General features: G+C 46.6%; 1 protein-coding gene across 1 annotated transcript; it reads right to left on the reverse strand.

Annotated features, from left to right (window-relative positions):
- Window positions 1-357: 357 nt before the first annotated feature.
- LOC119349142 (receptor like protein 29-like) lies at window positions 358-2,104 on the reverse strand. Its single transcript, XM_037617152.1, has one exon. The coding sequence runs from the start codon at window positions 2,038-2,040 to the stop codon at window positions 727-729; it is 1,314 nt and encodes a 437-aa protein (XP_037473049.1). The 5' UTR covers window positions 2,041-2,104; the 3' UTR covers window positions 358-726.
- Between the last annotated feature and the right edge of the window lie 15,062 nt (window positions 2,105-17,166).

Raw genomic sequence — 17,166 nt, forward strand, 5'->3', positions numbered from 1 at the left:
GGGTCGCGGCTGTACAGCGGGGAGAGCGGGGCGCCGGTGTGCGCGTCCATGGGTGGCGCCGGCGCCGGCGCGCGCGGGGCGTAGGAGGAGGAAAGGAGGAAAGGAGAGAGTGCGGCGCGAGCGGTCGAGTGTGCCGCGCGCTGTACCAGGCGCCCGAAATACGCCGCGCGGGATGGCGTTTCCGACAGCGCGCCCAACTCGGTTTACCGCGCGCGTCGTTATTGCGCGCACGCTAAAACCGACGAATTTACGGCGCGGCGCTAGTTTAACGTGGCTGTTGGAGATGCTCTAAGGATCTATTGGGGATGCTCGTAGCTGACGGCCAAGCCACCGCTAAATGACATATTAAAACTTTGGTGGCAAGCACAAAGCCATAGTGAGTACTACAATGCTACAGGGAGATCAGATCAGCAACTGAAAACTGATGCAAAATGCAGCGCATGACCAGCTCAATCGGCTCCACGCAACAGAGGACACAGGCAGAGTGCATTGAAGACAGTATGATTAGCACTCCAGTAGTCCCCGGCGCTTTCGTTGACCGCTATGGCCCAGCCTAACAAGCCACGAGACAAAACCCTATGCGCGCCACTGTGCCGCGCCACGCCACCACAACTCGACGAATTCTTGCACAAATCGACGTTACTACAAAGCAGCAGAATTACATACAGGGAGCGAGCGACTAATCAGTCCGATTACTACATCATCAGCCATGCGATGCGACGAGTCTCAGAGCAAGAGGCAGCAGCACAGCAGCGCGGAGGCCGACGGCCAGAGGGCGCCGCCCCTCGCGATCGCTCCGCCGGGGGAAGCGCCGGAGCCGCCGTCGCCGCCGCAGACGTCCACGCCGACCTCCTTCATGGCGGCCCGGTCATCCACGCACAGCCCCGGGTTGCCGCTCAGGTCGAGGTTCCGGCCGAGCCGCCGGAGGAACGCGCCGTCGAACGGCACGGCGCCGTCCAGCCCGTTCTTGCTCAGGTTCAGGTGGTACATGCGCTTCAGCCGGCTCAGCCCCGCCGGGATCCTGCCCGTCAGGTTGTTGTTCTGCAGCGACAGCGTCGTCAGGCTCGTCAGCCGCCCGAACGTCTCCGGAATAGACCCCGAGTAGCCGGAGTTGGCCAGCCTCAGCTCCTGCAGCCGCGCGATGCCGCCCAGCTCGGGCGGCAGCGGCACGCCCATCGGGTTGTTCTCCATGATCAGGTACTGCAGGTCCCGGAGGCCGGCGAGGCCCGCGGGCAGGCGGCCGCTCAAGCCGTTGTTGCTCAGCGCCAGGAAGGTGAGGGATCTGAGGCCGGAGAAGGTGGCCGGGACGCCGCCGGTGAGGTTGTTGGAGCTCAGGTCCAGCTTCTGCAGCTGCGCCAGCCGGCCGAGCTTGCTCGGGATGGGGCCCGAGAAGGAGTTGTAGCTGAGGTCGAGGCCCTGGAGGCTCCGGAGGTCGCCGATCCGCGCCGGGATGGGGCCCGTGAGCGAGTTGTAGCTGAGGTCGAGGTGGACGAGGCCGGTGAGCTCGCCGATGCCCCGCGGGACCTCGCCGCGGATGAGCGGGTTCTGAGAGACGGTGAGCACCTGTAGCGACCGCAGGCTGGCGAGCTGCGGCGGCAGCGTGCCGGACAGCGAGGGGTTGGAGCGGATGCTGAGCTGCTGCAGGCGTGACGCGGAGAGGTTGGCGGCGGGCGGGAGGGCGAGCGCGGCGGTTTTGGCGGGGTTCTTGAAGCAGTCGACGAGGAAGAGCGACTGGAGGTGGGGCAGCGCGGAGAAGGCGTGGGTCGGGAACGCGGCGACCTCCCTGCAGGCCGGGTTGGGCGGCACGCCGAAGTCGAGCCGGGTGACGCGCATCAGCCGCTTGTCGGCGGCGTCGGGCTTGCACTCGAGCCCCGGCCAGGGCGCGGCGCAGGGGTCGGTGCCCGAGGAGGAGCGCCAGTCGCGGTCGGAGGAGACGGCCTCCATGACCCGCAGCAGCGCCTCCCGCTCGGCCGGGTCCATGGCGGCGCCGGCCACGGCGAGGAGGGAGCAGAGGAGGAGCGCGACGGCGGTAGCCGGCATGGTGCCGCGCGTGTGGGTGCTGGCTGGCTGGGTGGCTGCGTCTGCGGCCCGGGCCGGGGGATGTCGCTTTTTGACGTCGTCTCGTCCGTCCATGGTGGCGTCGGTTTGTATATTGATTGAGCTATGGGAGTGAGTGAGGGCGGTGGGGGCATCTGACTGACTGACTGACTGACCCGAGGTGACGGGACTGGGGCCTGGCCTGGCTGCCGCTGCCCGTGCAGTGCAGGCTACAGAAACAGCCAGGAGAAGAACGGCGTTCGTGCGTGCGTGCGCGTGCGTGCGGGCTTTGCCGGGGAAATCCACTGTTACCACCACCAACCTTTCGCTCGATTTGATTCGATCGGGACCTCGCCGGCCGGCCGGCACCGGATGTGATCGATCGGATGAAAGAAACCATGGAAAACTCCAAGAAATGGCCCCCCGCCTTTCCCCGATTCACACGCACGGAAATCGGACTGCTCCCCGTAATATTCACAATGGCCGTGATGGTCCGTCTTTCCCTTGGTGTGCCGAGCACGGCCGGCCCGCAGTGCTTAGAGCACCTCTAACTGGACTACTGGAGCAATGCTACACCTACGGGAAGCTACCAAAACTTTTACGTAATTAGGAGTGGGTGGTTAATTAGACGAGTAAGAATAGGACAAGTCAGCACGTAAGCTCGGTATGTAAAATTCTGTACGTAAGTCTAGCATTTTTGCCTCTAACTGACCCCTCCATCCCACAATGTAAGGTGTTTTTTTTTTTGACAAAAACGTCGTACGTTATAGGACGGAGGGAGTATTTTTCTCCTTTAAACGACACATAAGTGAACTCCTAAAATCGGTTGGAAGAGGATATCATCCCGACTCGTGAATATACTTAGCGGGCCAACCGCGGAGTAAAGGTTTTGGCTTCTCAGCGTCTCGTCGGCGCCGGCAACGGCGGCTACTCAGCACCTCTAGGGACACCACAATACCTTCGCCGCTCTTGTCGCTCTCCTGCCCCAATCCGACATGGTCGTTGGCCGCAGCTGTCACCGTAATCGAGCTCCATCATGCCGCGGTCAAATCGATACCGTCGGCGGAAGGACGAACCTCGTCTACTTCCTCCGAGGCTCTCCGTGCACAGCCGACCATCTCGAAGTGTTGCCTACCACTAGTAATTGTTCAACGTTGCCGGCCAGCCGTGGCACCTTCCACCACCCTTGAAGTGTTTGACCGTTTGCCTAGGTAAGTTGTTTTAGCCTTTTCATCTCCTTTTTTTCTTCTCAATGGAATTGAACCAAGTCATTTCTAGTCAAGATAAAAATGTTGAGAGAGATGATATTCAAGGGCTCTTCGTCGTCGGAGGAGGAAGGAAACGATGACGACTTCAAAATGGCCATTGGCATGATCTTTAATGTGGATTTTCGGCGGACAAGAAGAGAATCATAATTCGGTCATATACACATCAACCGAGATAGAGCAGAAGGCCATGCCAAGATTGTAAGAGATTATTTCGACATCAATCCAATCTATCAGGAAAAATATTTTCGCCGGCGATTTCGGGTGCATACAAGTCTCTTTCTCACCATTGCAAAAGCCCTGGAAGAAGCATGCTGATTTGTTCAAACTCAGGAGGTGTGCATCGGAGAGATAAGTGTGAGCCCTTTGATAAAGTGTATCACGACTGTTTGAGTGCTAGCATATGGGTGTTCGGCCGACGCAGTTGGCGATCATGTATTCGTTAGAGAAGATACAATCTTGATGGCCGTTCAAAGGTACCCAAAGTCGTGATTGAGATCTTTGGGCCAGAGTACCTGATGGCACCATATGATGAAGATACCAGGCTTTAAGTCCGGAACGAGGATGGCCTAGGATGCCTGGACCAATTGACTGCATACACTGGACATGGAAGAATTTCCTACAGGATGAAAAGGTCAGTCAATGGCCCCTGCAACAATCCAACTATCATTTCTTGAGGCTGTTGCATCGTACAGTGGCGGAGCTACAGACACAGATCAAGAAAAGCCTCTGAAATTTCGTTCTCAAATACAAAGTTTGCTCTACTATTCACTGAGTTTTCGGTGGGCTGGGCGGGCCATAGCCTGGTTTGGCCCAGCCATAGCTATGCCACTACTCTCACAATGACATGAATGTGTTGTCGAGATCACCATTGTTCGCTAGGCTTGTTGGAGATGCTCCTCTTGCAACTATGTTGTCAATGATCATGAGTATACGAATGGTTACTACCTTGCAAATGGCATCTATTCTCCATGGACCATATTTGTCAAGACAATCACACGTCCTAAAGGTAACAAGAGATTTCCCTTTGCAATGCTTCAAGAGTCGACAAGTAAGGATGTGAAGAGAGCTTTTCGGTGTGCTTCAGAAGTGCTTTGGCATCAGTCGTGACCATGTCATGTATTGGAACCCAAAGGTCCTATGGAAAATCATGATATGTTGCGGAGATTCACAGGTTGTACTATCTCGCATAACATGGTCATTGAAAATGAGAGAGTGAAAGGATCGAGAAGAGGGGTCTAGAGGGGGTGAATAGACACTCAACACACAAAGTTGGCATTTTTTAAGTTTCTCAAGTTTGGGTGGAGTTTAAGCAAAAGTTTAAACATTCACAATACATATCAAGCAAGCATGCAAGAGTATATGAGCAGCGGAAAGTAAAGCATGCAACTTGCAATAAAGTAAGGGGATGGGATTGGAGTGTGCAAACGCAATTGGAGACACGGATGTTTTTGTCGTGGTTCCGATAGGTGGTGCTATCGTACATCCATGTTGATGGAGACTTCAATCCACGGAGGGTAACGGCTGCGCGAGTCCACGGAGGGCTCCCCCCACGAAGGATCCACGAAGAAGCAACCTTGTCTATCCCATCATGGCCATCGCCCACGAAGGACTTGCCTCACTAGGGTAGATCTTCATGAAGTAGGCGATCTCCTTACCCTTACAAACTCCTTGGTTCAACTCCACAATCTTGTCGGAGGCTCCCAAGTGACACCTAAACAATCTAGGCGACACCACTCTCCAAAAGGTAATAGATGGTGTGTTGATGATGAACTCCTTGCTCTTGTGCTTCAAATGATAGTCTCCCCAACACTCAACTCACTCTCGTAGGATTGGATTTGGTGGAAAGCTGATTTGAGTGGAAAGCAACTTGGGAAAGGCTAGAGATCAAGATTCATATGGTAGGAATGGAATATCTTGGTCTCAACACATGAGTAGGTGGCTCTCTCTCAGAAAATGGATAGTAGAAGTGTAGGCATAATCTGATGGCTTCCCTTACGAATGAGGAGAGGGTGGAGGGGTATATATAGCCTCCACACAAAATCTAACCGTTACACACAACATACCAAACTCGGTGGGACCGAATCATAAAACTCGGTCGGACCGATTCAGTACATATGTGACCGTTAGACATTTTCGGTGGGACCGACATGTCATCTCGGTGGGACCGATATCATTATGGTTAGGGCATAACGTAATCTCGGTTGAACCGATTACACAAACTCGGTTGGACCGACTTTGGTAATAAGCTAACCACAGAGTTGGTCAGGCAAACTCGGTGGGACCGATTTGCTAATCTCGGTGGGACCGAAGCGTTATGAAAAGGAAATAGAGAGTTTGCATTGCAGACTCGGTGGGACCGATCGCTTATCTCGGTTAGACCAAAATGTTACGAAGGGAAACCGAGAGTTTGCAACCCCATCTCGGTGAGACCGAGATCCCTATCGGTGGACCGAAAAGACTAGGGTTTCTGGCAGTGGCCATGTCAAATGAGCTCGGTGGCACCGGATGAATCAAATCGGTGGGACCGAATTTGACTTTTGGTTTTGGACATATGTGGATATGAGAAAGTGGTTGAGGGCTTTGGAGCATATCACTAAGCATTTTGAGCAAGCAAGCCATTAAGCAACACCTCATCCCCTTTTAATAGTATTGGCTTTCCTATAGACTCAATGTGATCTTGGATCACTAAAATGGAAAAGGTAGAGTCCTCAGCTTTGAGCTTGAGCCAATCCTTTGTCCTTAGCATCTAGAAGGGGTTCCACATCTTCTTGTCCATGCCACTCCACTATTGAACTTATCTGAAATATACTGGATGAAAGTATTAGTCCAACAAGAGATATGTTGACATTAATTACCAAAATCACTCAGGGAGCACTTGTGCTTTCAATCTCCCCAGTTTTGGTAATTGATGACAACATACATCAAAGCTTTAGATAGAGATATAGAGAAAAGCAAGTAAAGCTGTGGAAGGACATGTAACATGCATAGGCTCCCCCTACATGTATGCAATCATGTAAATATGGAACATAAGATCATGTGAGTGCATAATCATGGCAGAGCAAGCAATGAGTTACATGTGTCTTGGCTATATGCATCAGAGCAAATGATGTGAACATGGGAAATGTACCTTCATGCACATGAGTCCTTCTTGCAAACAATATGTACATCAGCAAGAGATCTTCATGCACATGAGTCTGATGCATATACTTACCTTGTGGTCTTGAACTAGCTTTGGAAGAGATGAACCTAAGTAAACAAGGTTAGACAACACAGAAACATCTACTAAGCAGAGCAGGAGCAGTAAACCACAAGAATACCAAGATTTGGGATGACATGTGTAGAGTGAGTACTAGGTACTCTATTTGAGTGTAGACATGTCCCCAAGGGTAAAGATATGCAATGAATTTGAAGATTTTCTTCCCTTAGATATCTTGCTCCCCCTGAATCTTATAATGGATATTGGGAGAATATAGGGAAACGATAATCAGAGCAAAACACACATAAAACACAATATGAACATGTCTTTCCCCTCTAAAGACATGTAACTTCTCTCCTCTTTGAATATCAAGCAACTGGGGTCTTTCTTTTGAAAGAATGTTTCTCTCTCCCTGTTACTCTCTTTCTCTCTCCCTGTTGGAGTAATTAGCTTTGATGTGAACTCTCTCTCTCCCTTTGACATAAATTTCCAAGAAGGGTCTTCTGGAGTGTGAGTCAAAATAGGTTTTAGTCCTTGAGTCACAAAGCAAAGCAGCACATAAAGTATGATGCTGATAGAGGATAAGAATCATCGAGTGGAGCTGAAACAGAAGGTGCAGAATGCAAGTGGCGAAGTGAATTCACAGCATTGAAATCGGCTACACCGAGTTTATTTCTTCGGTGGCACCGAAAAATTTCGTTTTGACCGAAAGAAGCAAACCGGTTTGTCCGAGTTCATCACAAAGAGAGCACTAGTCACCTCAGCTCACTAAGCAAGTAAGATTTCACAAGGATTTGCAATGAATTAGAACTGAAGAATTTGCAAGGAATTAAATGCAGAGAAGTGCAGAACAGAAACAACAAAAATGAGAAATCTAGATGAAGTTATTTTGAAAGGGAACAAATATGCATGAGACAAAATGCAATAACAAGAGGAAACACTGGAGAACTTCGTCTAGAATAGGTCGGCGATGAAGTCACCTATGTTAGAGTATATTGACCTAGGAGTCAAGTGACGACACTTGATCATAGGTCATACTCATCGTTTAAGCTCAAAATAGGGTTGCCATTTTTTATTTAAGCATCTTAGTGTATTCACATCTTTTTGAGTTGCTTTAACCCATGTCTTGGGGTAAAGCTTCTTTAAGATGGAGTAACATACCTTGGGTGGTGGTGTTGAACTTGATCATGTAGTTGAACGTGTGTGGGATGCTCAATGTTGTTGTAGTTCACTTGGAGCACCACTTGTAATTGAAGTTCATCTACCTACATGAGTTAGCATTGCAAGGAAGAGCACTTGTGTATCCAAAATGACAATCATTAAATTTGATATAGAAATTTGTCAGAGGATATGTTTTGAAGGGTTTCATGCTTCCTTGTCTTCAACCACCGTAAAGTAGAGACTTGGAGATGTAGAGATTTCTCAAGATGTGAGTGAGTTGCAATCTCATAGATTGAGATCCATCCAAGTACATGTATCCGTATTAAAGTTCCTACTCCAAGTTTGAAGCATCAATGATGTTAAATTCACCTCTTAACCTGCAAAACACTTTATCGTTAAGTGGTTTAGTGACAATATCGGCCAATTGCTTGTCGGTGCGAACATGCTTAAGGTTAATGTCACCCTTAGCAACATGATCTCGAATGAAATGATGGCGAACATCAATGTGCTTAGTTCGAGAATGTTGCACGGGATTGTGAGCAATCCTAATAGCACTTTCATTGTCACAAAGCAAAGGAACATGTTTCACATATATTCCATAATCTTTAAGAGTTTGGGTCATCCAAAGTAGTTGAGCACAACATGATCCAGCGGCAATGTATTCCGCTTCGGCGATGGATAAGGATACCGAGTTTTGTTTCTTGGAGGACCAACATACAGGAGATCTACCAATAAATTGACAAGTACCCAAAGTGGACTTTCTATCAACCTTGTCACTGGCATAGCCCGATTCGGAGTAGCCAACAAGATTAAATGAGGCCCTCTTCGGATACCAAATGCCAAAGTTTGTTGTATGAATTAAGTATCTCACTATCCTTTTCACGACCTTAAGATGACACTCTTTAGGGTCCGCTTGATATCGTGCACACATGCACACACTTAGCATGATATTGAGAGGCACATAGATATAGTAATTAACCAATCATAGAGCGATAAACCTTTTGATCAACGGGTTCACCATCCTTTGTCAAGTCAAGATGTCCACTAGTAGGCATGGGTGTACTCATACCTTTGCATTCTTGCATATTGAACTTCTTGAACAAGTATTTGGTGTACTTCATTTGAGAGACAAAGGTACCTTCCTTAGTTTGCTTGATTTGCAAACCAAGAAAGAACTTGAGCTCGCTCATCATAGACATCTCAAACTTCTCCGACATAAGCTTCCCAAACTTCTCACTAAAATGAGGGTTAGTTGATCCAAATATAATATCATGAACATAAATTTGGCACACAAATAATTCTCCATTAACCCTTTTAGTGAAAAGAGTAGAATCAATTTTTCCAATCTCAAAGCCCTTTTCAATAAGAAACTTGGTCAAGCATTTATACCACGCTCTAGGAGCTTGTTTAAGACCATAAAGAGCTTTGTGAAGCTTGTAAACATGATTTGGTTTCTTAGGATTAACAAAGCGGGGAGGTTGTTTAACATAAACTTCCTCCTCAATTTCACCATTTAGAAAAGCACTTTTAATGTCCATTTGGTACAAAGTGATATCATGGTGATTAGCATAGGCAAGCAATATGTGAATGGACTCAAGTCTAGCAACGGGGGCATATGTCTCACCATAGCACATACCTTCAACTTGAGTGTAGCCTTGGGCGACGAGACGTGCTTGGTTGCGAACCACTTGTCTATCTTCATCTTGCTTGTTGCGAAACACCCATTTGGTACCTATGATGTTGTGGTTGTTGTCAGGCTTCTCGACCAATGTCCACACTTGGTTTCTCTCAAAGTTGTGTAGTTCTTTGTGCATGGCGTTTATCCAATCCGGATCTTCCAATGCTTCTTCAACCTTCATAGGTTCAATGCTATAGATGAATGAATAATGTTCACAAAAGTTAGCCAAACGAGAATTAGAGCGAGTGATTCTCCTGGTTTGGATATCATTGTAGATTTGCTCGACGGGATGGTCTCTAGCAATTCTTGCTCGAACTCGTGAGAGCTTTTGCTTTGATTGAGGTGGAACATCATCTTCATCATCTCATTCTTCTTCTTGGCCTTCATTGTTGTTGACGTTGTCGTTCTCTCGTCGTGGTGGAGAAGGGGGTTGATGTGGTTCATCTTGGTGTACTTCCTAGTTTTCTTCGTCTTGGTGTGTCCCACTTGTGGATGCTTCCATGTCAACTCTTGGTTCACCTTGTCGCGAGGTAGAAGTTTCCACTTGGAGGGATGAGGTACTCTCCTTCACCTCCGTTGGATGAACCTTGCCAATAGACAAGTCTTGGATTGCTTCCGAAGGATCTTTATCTCCTACATCAATTGGCAATTGCTCTACTTGCGAGCCATTAGATTCATCAAACTTCACATCTACCGTCTCTTCAACCTTTCGGGTGAAATTATTGTAGACACTGTAAGTGTGAGAGTTTGAGCCATAACCCAGTAGGAATCCCTCATAAGTTTTAGGAGAAAATTTAGAACGACGATGCTTATCAAGAATGTAACACTTTGAGCCGAATACTCGAAAGTATCCAACTTGGGGTTTTTTACTGGTGAGGAGATCGTATGCCGTCTTGCCAAGTAGCTTGTGAAGATACAAGCGATTTGTCGCATGACAAGCTGTCTCAACCGCTTCCGCCAAAAAGTGCTTTGGCGTGTACTCATCAAGCATCGTTCTTGCCATTTCGATGAGCATTTGGTTCTTCCTATCAACAACTCCATTTTGTTGAGGTGTGTATGTAGCCAAGAACTCATGTGAAATCCCTTCTTCGTCAAGAAAGGTGTCCACATTCGCGTTCTTGAACTCCGTTCCATTGTCGCTGCGAACCTTCTTGATCTTCACTTCAAATTGATTTTGAGCCTTCCTAGCGAAGTTTTTGAAGATCTTTTGGACCTGCGATTTATCATCAAGAAAGAACACCCACGTAAATCTTGAAAAATCATCAACTATAACTACACCAAATGAGTTTCCATAGAGACTTTTGTAAGCGTTGGGACCGAAAATATCCATGTGAAGTAGCTCGAGCGGTCTCCTTGTGGTCATGATGTTCTTCACAGGGTGGCTTCCTCCAACCTGTTTACCTGCTTGACAAGCACTACAAAGTCTATCCTTATCAAATATGACATCTTTAACACCAAGGATATGATCACCTTTAATAAGCTTGTCAAGGTTTCGCATGCTCACATGACCTAACCATCTATGCCACAACCATCGTTTAGAAGATTTAGCAACTAAGTAAGTTCTAGGTTGAGCCTTTTTAGTGAAGTCAACAATGTATAGATCACCTTTACGTATAACGGTAAAGACCATTTTATGATTATCTCTATGAAACAGTTGGCAATCTACTTTGGTAAATAGGACATTGAAACCGAAATCAGCAAGTCTAGATACCGAAAGTAAATTATAGCCAAGAGATTCAACGAGCATGACATTTTGTATGGAGCTATCATGTGAGATGGCCACCTTATCGAGGCCAACCACCTTACCCGTTGAGTTATCACCAACAGTGACATACTTTTGAGGGCCGTTGTTTTCCGCAAGCTCACCAAACATATCTTTATCTTCGGTCATGTGATCGGTACATCCACTATGAAGGACCCATTCCTTTCCTCCTGCCATGTATCCCCGAAGATTTGCCATAAGACCAAAGTGTCTCATTCATCATCAAGATCACAGTCACTATCATCATCCTCATCATAGTATCCATGTTCAACATCATCATGTGGTGGATTAATTCCTAGAGAGGGTGATTCATTAGATAACTGATTTTGACAATAATCATCTTTATGAATTCTAATAGCTTCGGAAATAATGTCGCTAATGATTCCAACATTTCCTTTGGCACACATAAGATTTGTAAGCTCAAATAGATAGTCACCAAACATAGGATCATTGGAATTCATCTTACTCAAGGCAATAGTGAAGGAAATATGCCCTAGAGGCAATAATAAAGTTATTATTTATTTCCTTATAATCATGATAAATGTTTATTATTCATGCTAGAATTGTATTTACCGGAAACATAATACATGTGTGAATACATAGACAAACAGAGTGTCACTAGTATGCCTCTACTTGACTAGCTCGTTAATCAAAGATGGTTATGTTTCCTAACCATAAACAATGAGTTGTTATTTGATTAACGAGGTCACATCATTAGTAGAATGATCTGATTGACATGACCCATTCCATTAGCTTAGCACCCGATCGTTTAGTATGTTGCTATTGCTTTCTTCATGACTTATACATGTTCCTATGACTATGAGATTATGCAACTCCCGTTTACCGGAGGAACACTTTGGGTACTACCAAACGTCACAACGTAACTGGGTGACTATAAAGGAGTACTACAGGTGTCTCCAATGGTCGATGTTGGGTTGGCGTATTTCGAGATTAGGATTTGTCACTCCGATTGTCGGAGAGGTATCTCTGGGCCCTCTCGGTAATACACATCACATAAGCCTTGCAAGCATTACAACTAATATGTTAGTTGTGAGATGATGTATTACGGAACGAGTAAAGAGACTTGCCGGTAACGAGATTGAACTAGGTATTGGATACCGACGATCGAATCTCGGGCAAGTAACATACCGATGACAAAGGGAACAACGTATGTTGTTATGCGGTCTAACCGATAAAGATCTTCGTAGAATATGTAGGAGCCAATATGGGCATCCAGGTCCCGCTATTGGTTATTGACCAGAGACGTGTCTCGGTCATGTCTACATTGTTCTCGAACCCGTAGGGTCCGCACGCTTAAGGTTACGATGACAGTTATATTATGAGTTTATGCATTTTGATGTACCGAAGGTTGTTCGGAGTCCCGGATGTGATCACGGACATGACGAGGAGTCTCGAAATGGTCGAGACGTAAAGATTGATATATTGGAAGCCTATATTTGGATATCGGAAGTGTTCCGGGTGAAATCGGGATTTTACCGGAATACCGGGAGGGTTACCGGAACCCCCCGGGAGCTATTTGGGCCATAGTGGGCCTTAGTGGAAAAGAGAAGGGGCTGCCCTAGATGGGCTGCGCGCCCCCCCTTCCCCTAGTCCTATTAGGACTAGGAGAGGTGGCCGGTGAAGGAAATATGCCCTAGAGACAATAATAAAGTTATTATTTATTTCCTTATTTCATGATAAATGTTTATTATTCATGCTAGAATTGTATTAACCGGAAACATAATACATGTGTGAATACATAGACAAACAAAGTGTCACTAGTATGCCTCTACTTGACTAGCTCGTTAATCAAAGATGGTTATGTTTCCTAACCATGAACAATGAGTTGTTATTTGATTAACGAGGTCACATCATTAGTAGAATGATCTGATTGACATGACCCATTCCATTAGCTTAGCACCCGATCGTTTAGTATGTTGCTATTGCTTTCTTCATGACTTATACATGTTCCTATGACTATGAGATTATGCAACTCCCGTTTACCGGAGGAACACTTTGGGTACTACCAAACGTCACAACATAACTGGGTGATTATAAAGGAGTACTACAGGTGTCTCCAATGGTCGATGTTGGGTTGGCGTATTTCGAGATTAGGATTTGTCACTCCGATTGTCGGAGAGGTATCTCTGGGCCCTCTCGGTAATACACATCACATAAAGCCTTGCAAGCATTACAACTAATATGTTAGTTGTGAGATGATGTATTACGGAACGAGTAAAGAGACTTGCCGGTAACGAGATTGAACTAGGTATTGGATACCGACGATCGAATCTCGGGCAAGTAACATACCGATGACAAAGGGAACAACGTATGTTGTTATGCGGTCTGACCGATAAAGATCTTCGTAGAATATGTAGGAGCCAATATGGGCATCCAGGTCCCGCTATTGGTTATTGACCAGAGACGTGTCTCGGTCATGTCTACATTGTTCTCGAACCCGTAGGGTCCGCACGCTTAAGGTTACGATGACAGTTATATTATGAGTTTATGAATTTTGATGTACCGAAGGTTGTTCGGAGTCCCGGATGTGATCACGGACATGACGAGGAGTCTCAAAATGGTCGAGACGTAAAGATTGATATATTGGAAGCCTATATTTGGATATCGGAAGTGTTCCGGGTGAAATCGGGATTTTACCGGAATACCGGGAGGGTTACCGGAACCCCCCGGGAGCTATTTGGGCCATAGTGGGCCTTAGTGGAAAAGAGAAGGGGCTGCCCTAGATGGGCTGCGCGCCCCCCCCTTCCCCTAGTCCTATTAGGACTAGGAGAGGTGGCCGGCCCCCTCCTCCTCTTTTCCCCTCCGAGGAATCCTAGTTGGACTAGGATTGGAGGGGGAATCCTACTCCCAGTGGGAGTAGGACTCTCCTGCGCCTCCCCCCCTTGGCCGGCCAGCCTCCCCTCCTCTCCTCCTTTATATACGGAGGCAGGGGCACCTCTAAACACACAAGTTGACACAAGTTGATCCACGTGATCTATTCCTTAGCCGTGTGCGGTGCCCCCTGCCACCATATACCTCGATAATACTGTAGCGGAGTTTAGGCGAAGCCCTGCTGCTGTAGTTCATCAAGATCGTCACCATGCCGTCGTGCCGACGAAACTCTTCCCCGACACTTTGCTGGATTGGAGTCCGGGGATCGTCATCGGGCTGAACGTGTGCTCGAACTCGGAGGTGCCGTAGTTTCGGTGCTTGATCGGTTGGATCGTGAAGACGTACGACTACTTCCTCTACGTCGTGTCATCGCTTCCGCAGTCGGTCTGCGTTGGGTACGTAGACAACACTCTCCCCTCGTTGCTATGCATCACATGATCCTGTGTGCGCATAGGAAAATTTTTGAAATTACTACGAAACCCAACAGTGGCATCCGAGCCTAGGTTATTGATGTTGATGTTATATGCACGAGTAGAACACAAGTGAGTTCTGGACGATACAAGTCATACTGCCTACCAGCATGTCATATTTTGGTTCGGCGGTATTGTTGGACGAGACGACCCGGACCAACCTTACGCGTACGCTTACGCGAGACCGGTTCCCTCGACGTGCTTTGCACAGAGATGGCTTGCGGGCGACTGTCTCTCCAACTTTAGTTGAACCAAGTATGGCTACGCCCGGTCCTTGCGAAGGTTAAAACGGAGTCTATTTGACAAACTATCGTTGTGGTTTTGATGCGTAGGTGAGATTGGTTCTTACTTAAGCCCGTAGCAGCCACGTAAAACATGCAACAACAAAGTAGAGGACGTCTAACTTGTTTTTGCAGGGCATGTTGTGATGTGATATGGTCAAGGCATGATGCTGAATTTTATTGTATGAGATGATCATGTTTTGTAACCGAGTTATCGGCAACTGGCTGGAGCCATATGGTTGTCGCTTTATTGTATGCAATGCAATCGCGATGTAATGCTTTACTTTATTACTAAACGGTAGTGATAGTCGTGGAAGCATAAGATTGGCGAGACGACAACGATGCTACGATGGAGATCAAGGTGTCGCGCCGGTGACGATGGTGATCATGACGGTGCTTCGGAGATGGAGATCACAGGCACATGATGATGATGGCCATATCATATCACTTATATTGATTGCATGTGATGTTTATCTTTTATGCATCTTATCTTGCTTTGATTGACGGTAGCATTATAAGATGATCTCTCACTAAATTATCAAGAAGTGTTCTCCCTGAGTATGCACCGTTGCCAAAGTTCGTCGTGCCCAGACACCACGTGATGATCGGGTGTGATAAGCTCTACGTCCATCTACAACGGGTGCAAGCCAGTTTTTGCACACGCAGAATACTCAGGTTAAACTTGACGAGCCTAGCATATGCAGATATGGCCTCGGAACACGGAGACCGAAAGGTCGAGCGTGAATCATATAGTAGATATGATCAACATAACGATGTTCACCATTGAAAACTACTCCATCTCACGTGATGATCGGTTATGGTTTAGTTGATTTGGATCACGTAATCACTTAGAGGATTAGAGGGATGTCTATCTAAGTGGGAGTTCTTAAATAATATGATTAATTGAACTTAAATATTATCATGAACTTAGTACCTGATAGTATCTTGCTTGTTTATGTTGATTGTAGATAGATGGCTCGTGCTGTTGTTGCGTTGAATTTTAATGCGTTCCTTGAGAAAGCAAAGTTGAAAGATGATGGTAGCAATTACACGGACTGGGTCCGTAACTTGAGGATTATCCTCATTGCTGCACAGAAGAATTACGTCCTGGAAGCACCGATGGGTGCCAGGCCTGCTGCTGGAGCAACGCCAGATGTTATGAACGTCTGGCAGAGCAAAGCTGATGACTACTCGATAGTTCAGTGTGCCATGCTTTACGGCTTAGAATCGGGACTTCAACGACGTTTTGAACGTCATGGAGCATATGAGATGTTCCAGGAGTTGAAGTTAATATTTCAAGCAAATGCCCGGATTGAGAGATATGAAGTCTCCAATAAGTTCTATAGCTGCAAGATGGAGGAGAACAGTTCTGTCAGTGAGCATATACTCAAAATGTCTGGGTATAATAATCACTTGATTCAATTGGGAGTTAATCTTCCGGATGATTGCGTCATCGACAGAATTCTCCAATCACTGCCACCAAGCTACAAGAGCTTCGTAATGAACTATAATATGCAAGGGATGAACAAGACTATTCCCGAGCTCTTCGCAATGCTGAAAGCTGCGGAGGTAGAAATCAAGAAGGAGCATCAAGTGTTGATGGTTAACAAGACCACTAGTTTCAAGAAAAAGGGCAAAGCGAAGAAAAAGGGGAACTTCAAAAAGAACGGCAAGCAAGTTGCTGCTCAAGAGAAGAAACCCAAGTCTGGACCTAAGCCTGAAACTGAGTGCTTCTACTGCAAGCAGACTGGTCACTGGAAGCGGAACTGCCCCAAGTATTTGGCGGATAAGAAGGATGGCAAGGTGAACAAAGGTATATGTGATATACATGTTATTGATGTGTACCTTACTAGAGCTCGCAGTAGCACCTGGGTATTTGATACTGGTTCTGTTGCTAATATTTGCAACTCGAAACAGGGACTACAGAATAAGCGGCACTGGCAAAGGACGAGGTGACGATGCGCGTGGGAAACGGTTCCAAAGTCGATGTGATCGCAGTCGGCACGCTACCTCTACATCTACCTTCGGGATTAATATTAGTCCTAAGTAATTGTTATTTGGTGCCAGCGTTGAGCATGAACATTATATCTGGATCTTGTTTAATGCGAGACGGTTATTCATTTAAATCAGAGAATAATGGTTGTTCCATTTATATGAGTAATATCTTTTATGGTCATGCACCCTTGAAGAGTGGTCTATTTTTTGAATCTCGATAGTAGTAATACACATATTCATAATGTTGAAGCCAAAAGATGCAGAGTTGATAATGAAAGTGCAACTTATTTGTGGCACTGTCGTTTAGGTCATATCGGTATAAAGCGCATGAAGAAACTCCATACCGATGGACTTTTGGAACCACTTGATTATGAATCACTTGGTACTTGCGAACCGTGCCTCATGGGCAAGATGACTAAAACACCG

Source organism: Triticum dicoccoides, chromosome 1B, assembly GCF_002162155.2.
Source record: "Triticum dicoccoides isolate Atlit2015 ecotype Zavitan chromosome 1B, WEW_v2.0, whole genome shotgun sequence".
NCBI classification, from domain to species: domain Eukaryota; kingdom Viridiplantae; phylum Streptophyta; class Magnoliopsida; order Poales; family Poaceae; genus Triticum; species Triticum dicoccoides.

Coding starts and splice junctions, on each gene's coding strand:
- LOC119349142 (XM_037617152.1), bottom strand. CDS start 2,040: ATGCCGGCTACCGCCGTCGCGCTCCTCCTCTGCTCCCTCCTCGCCGTG.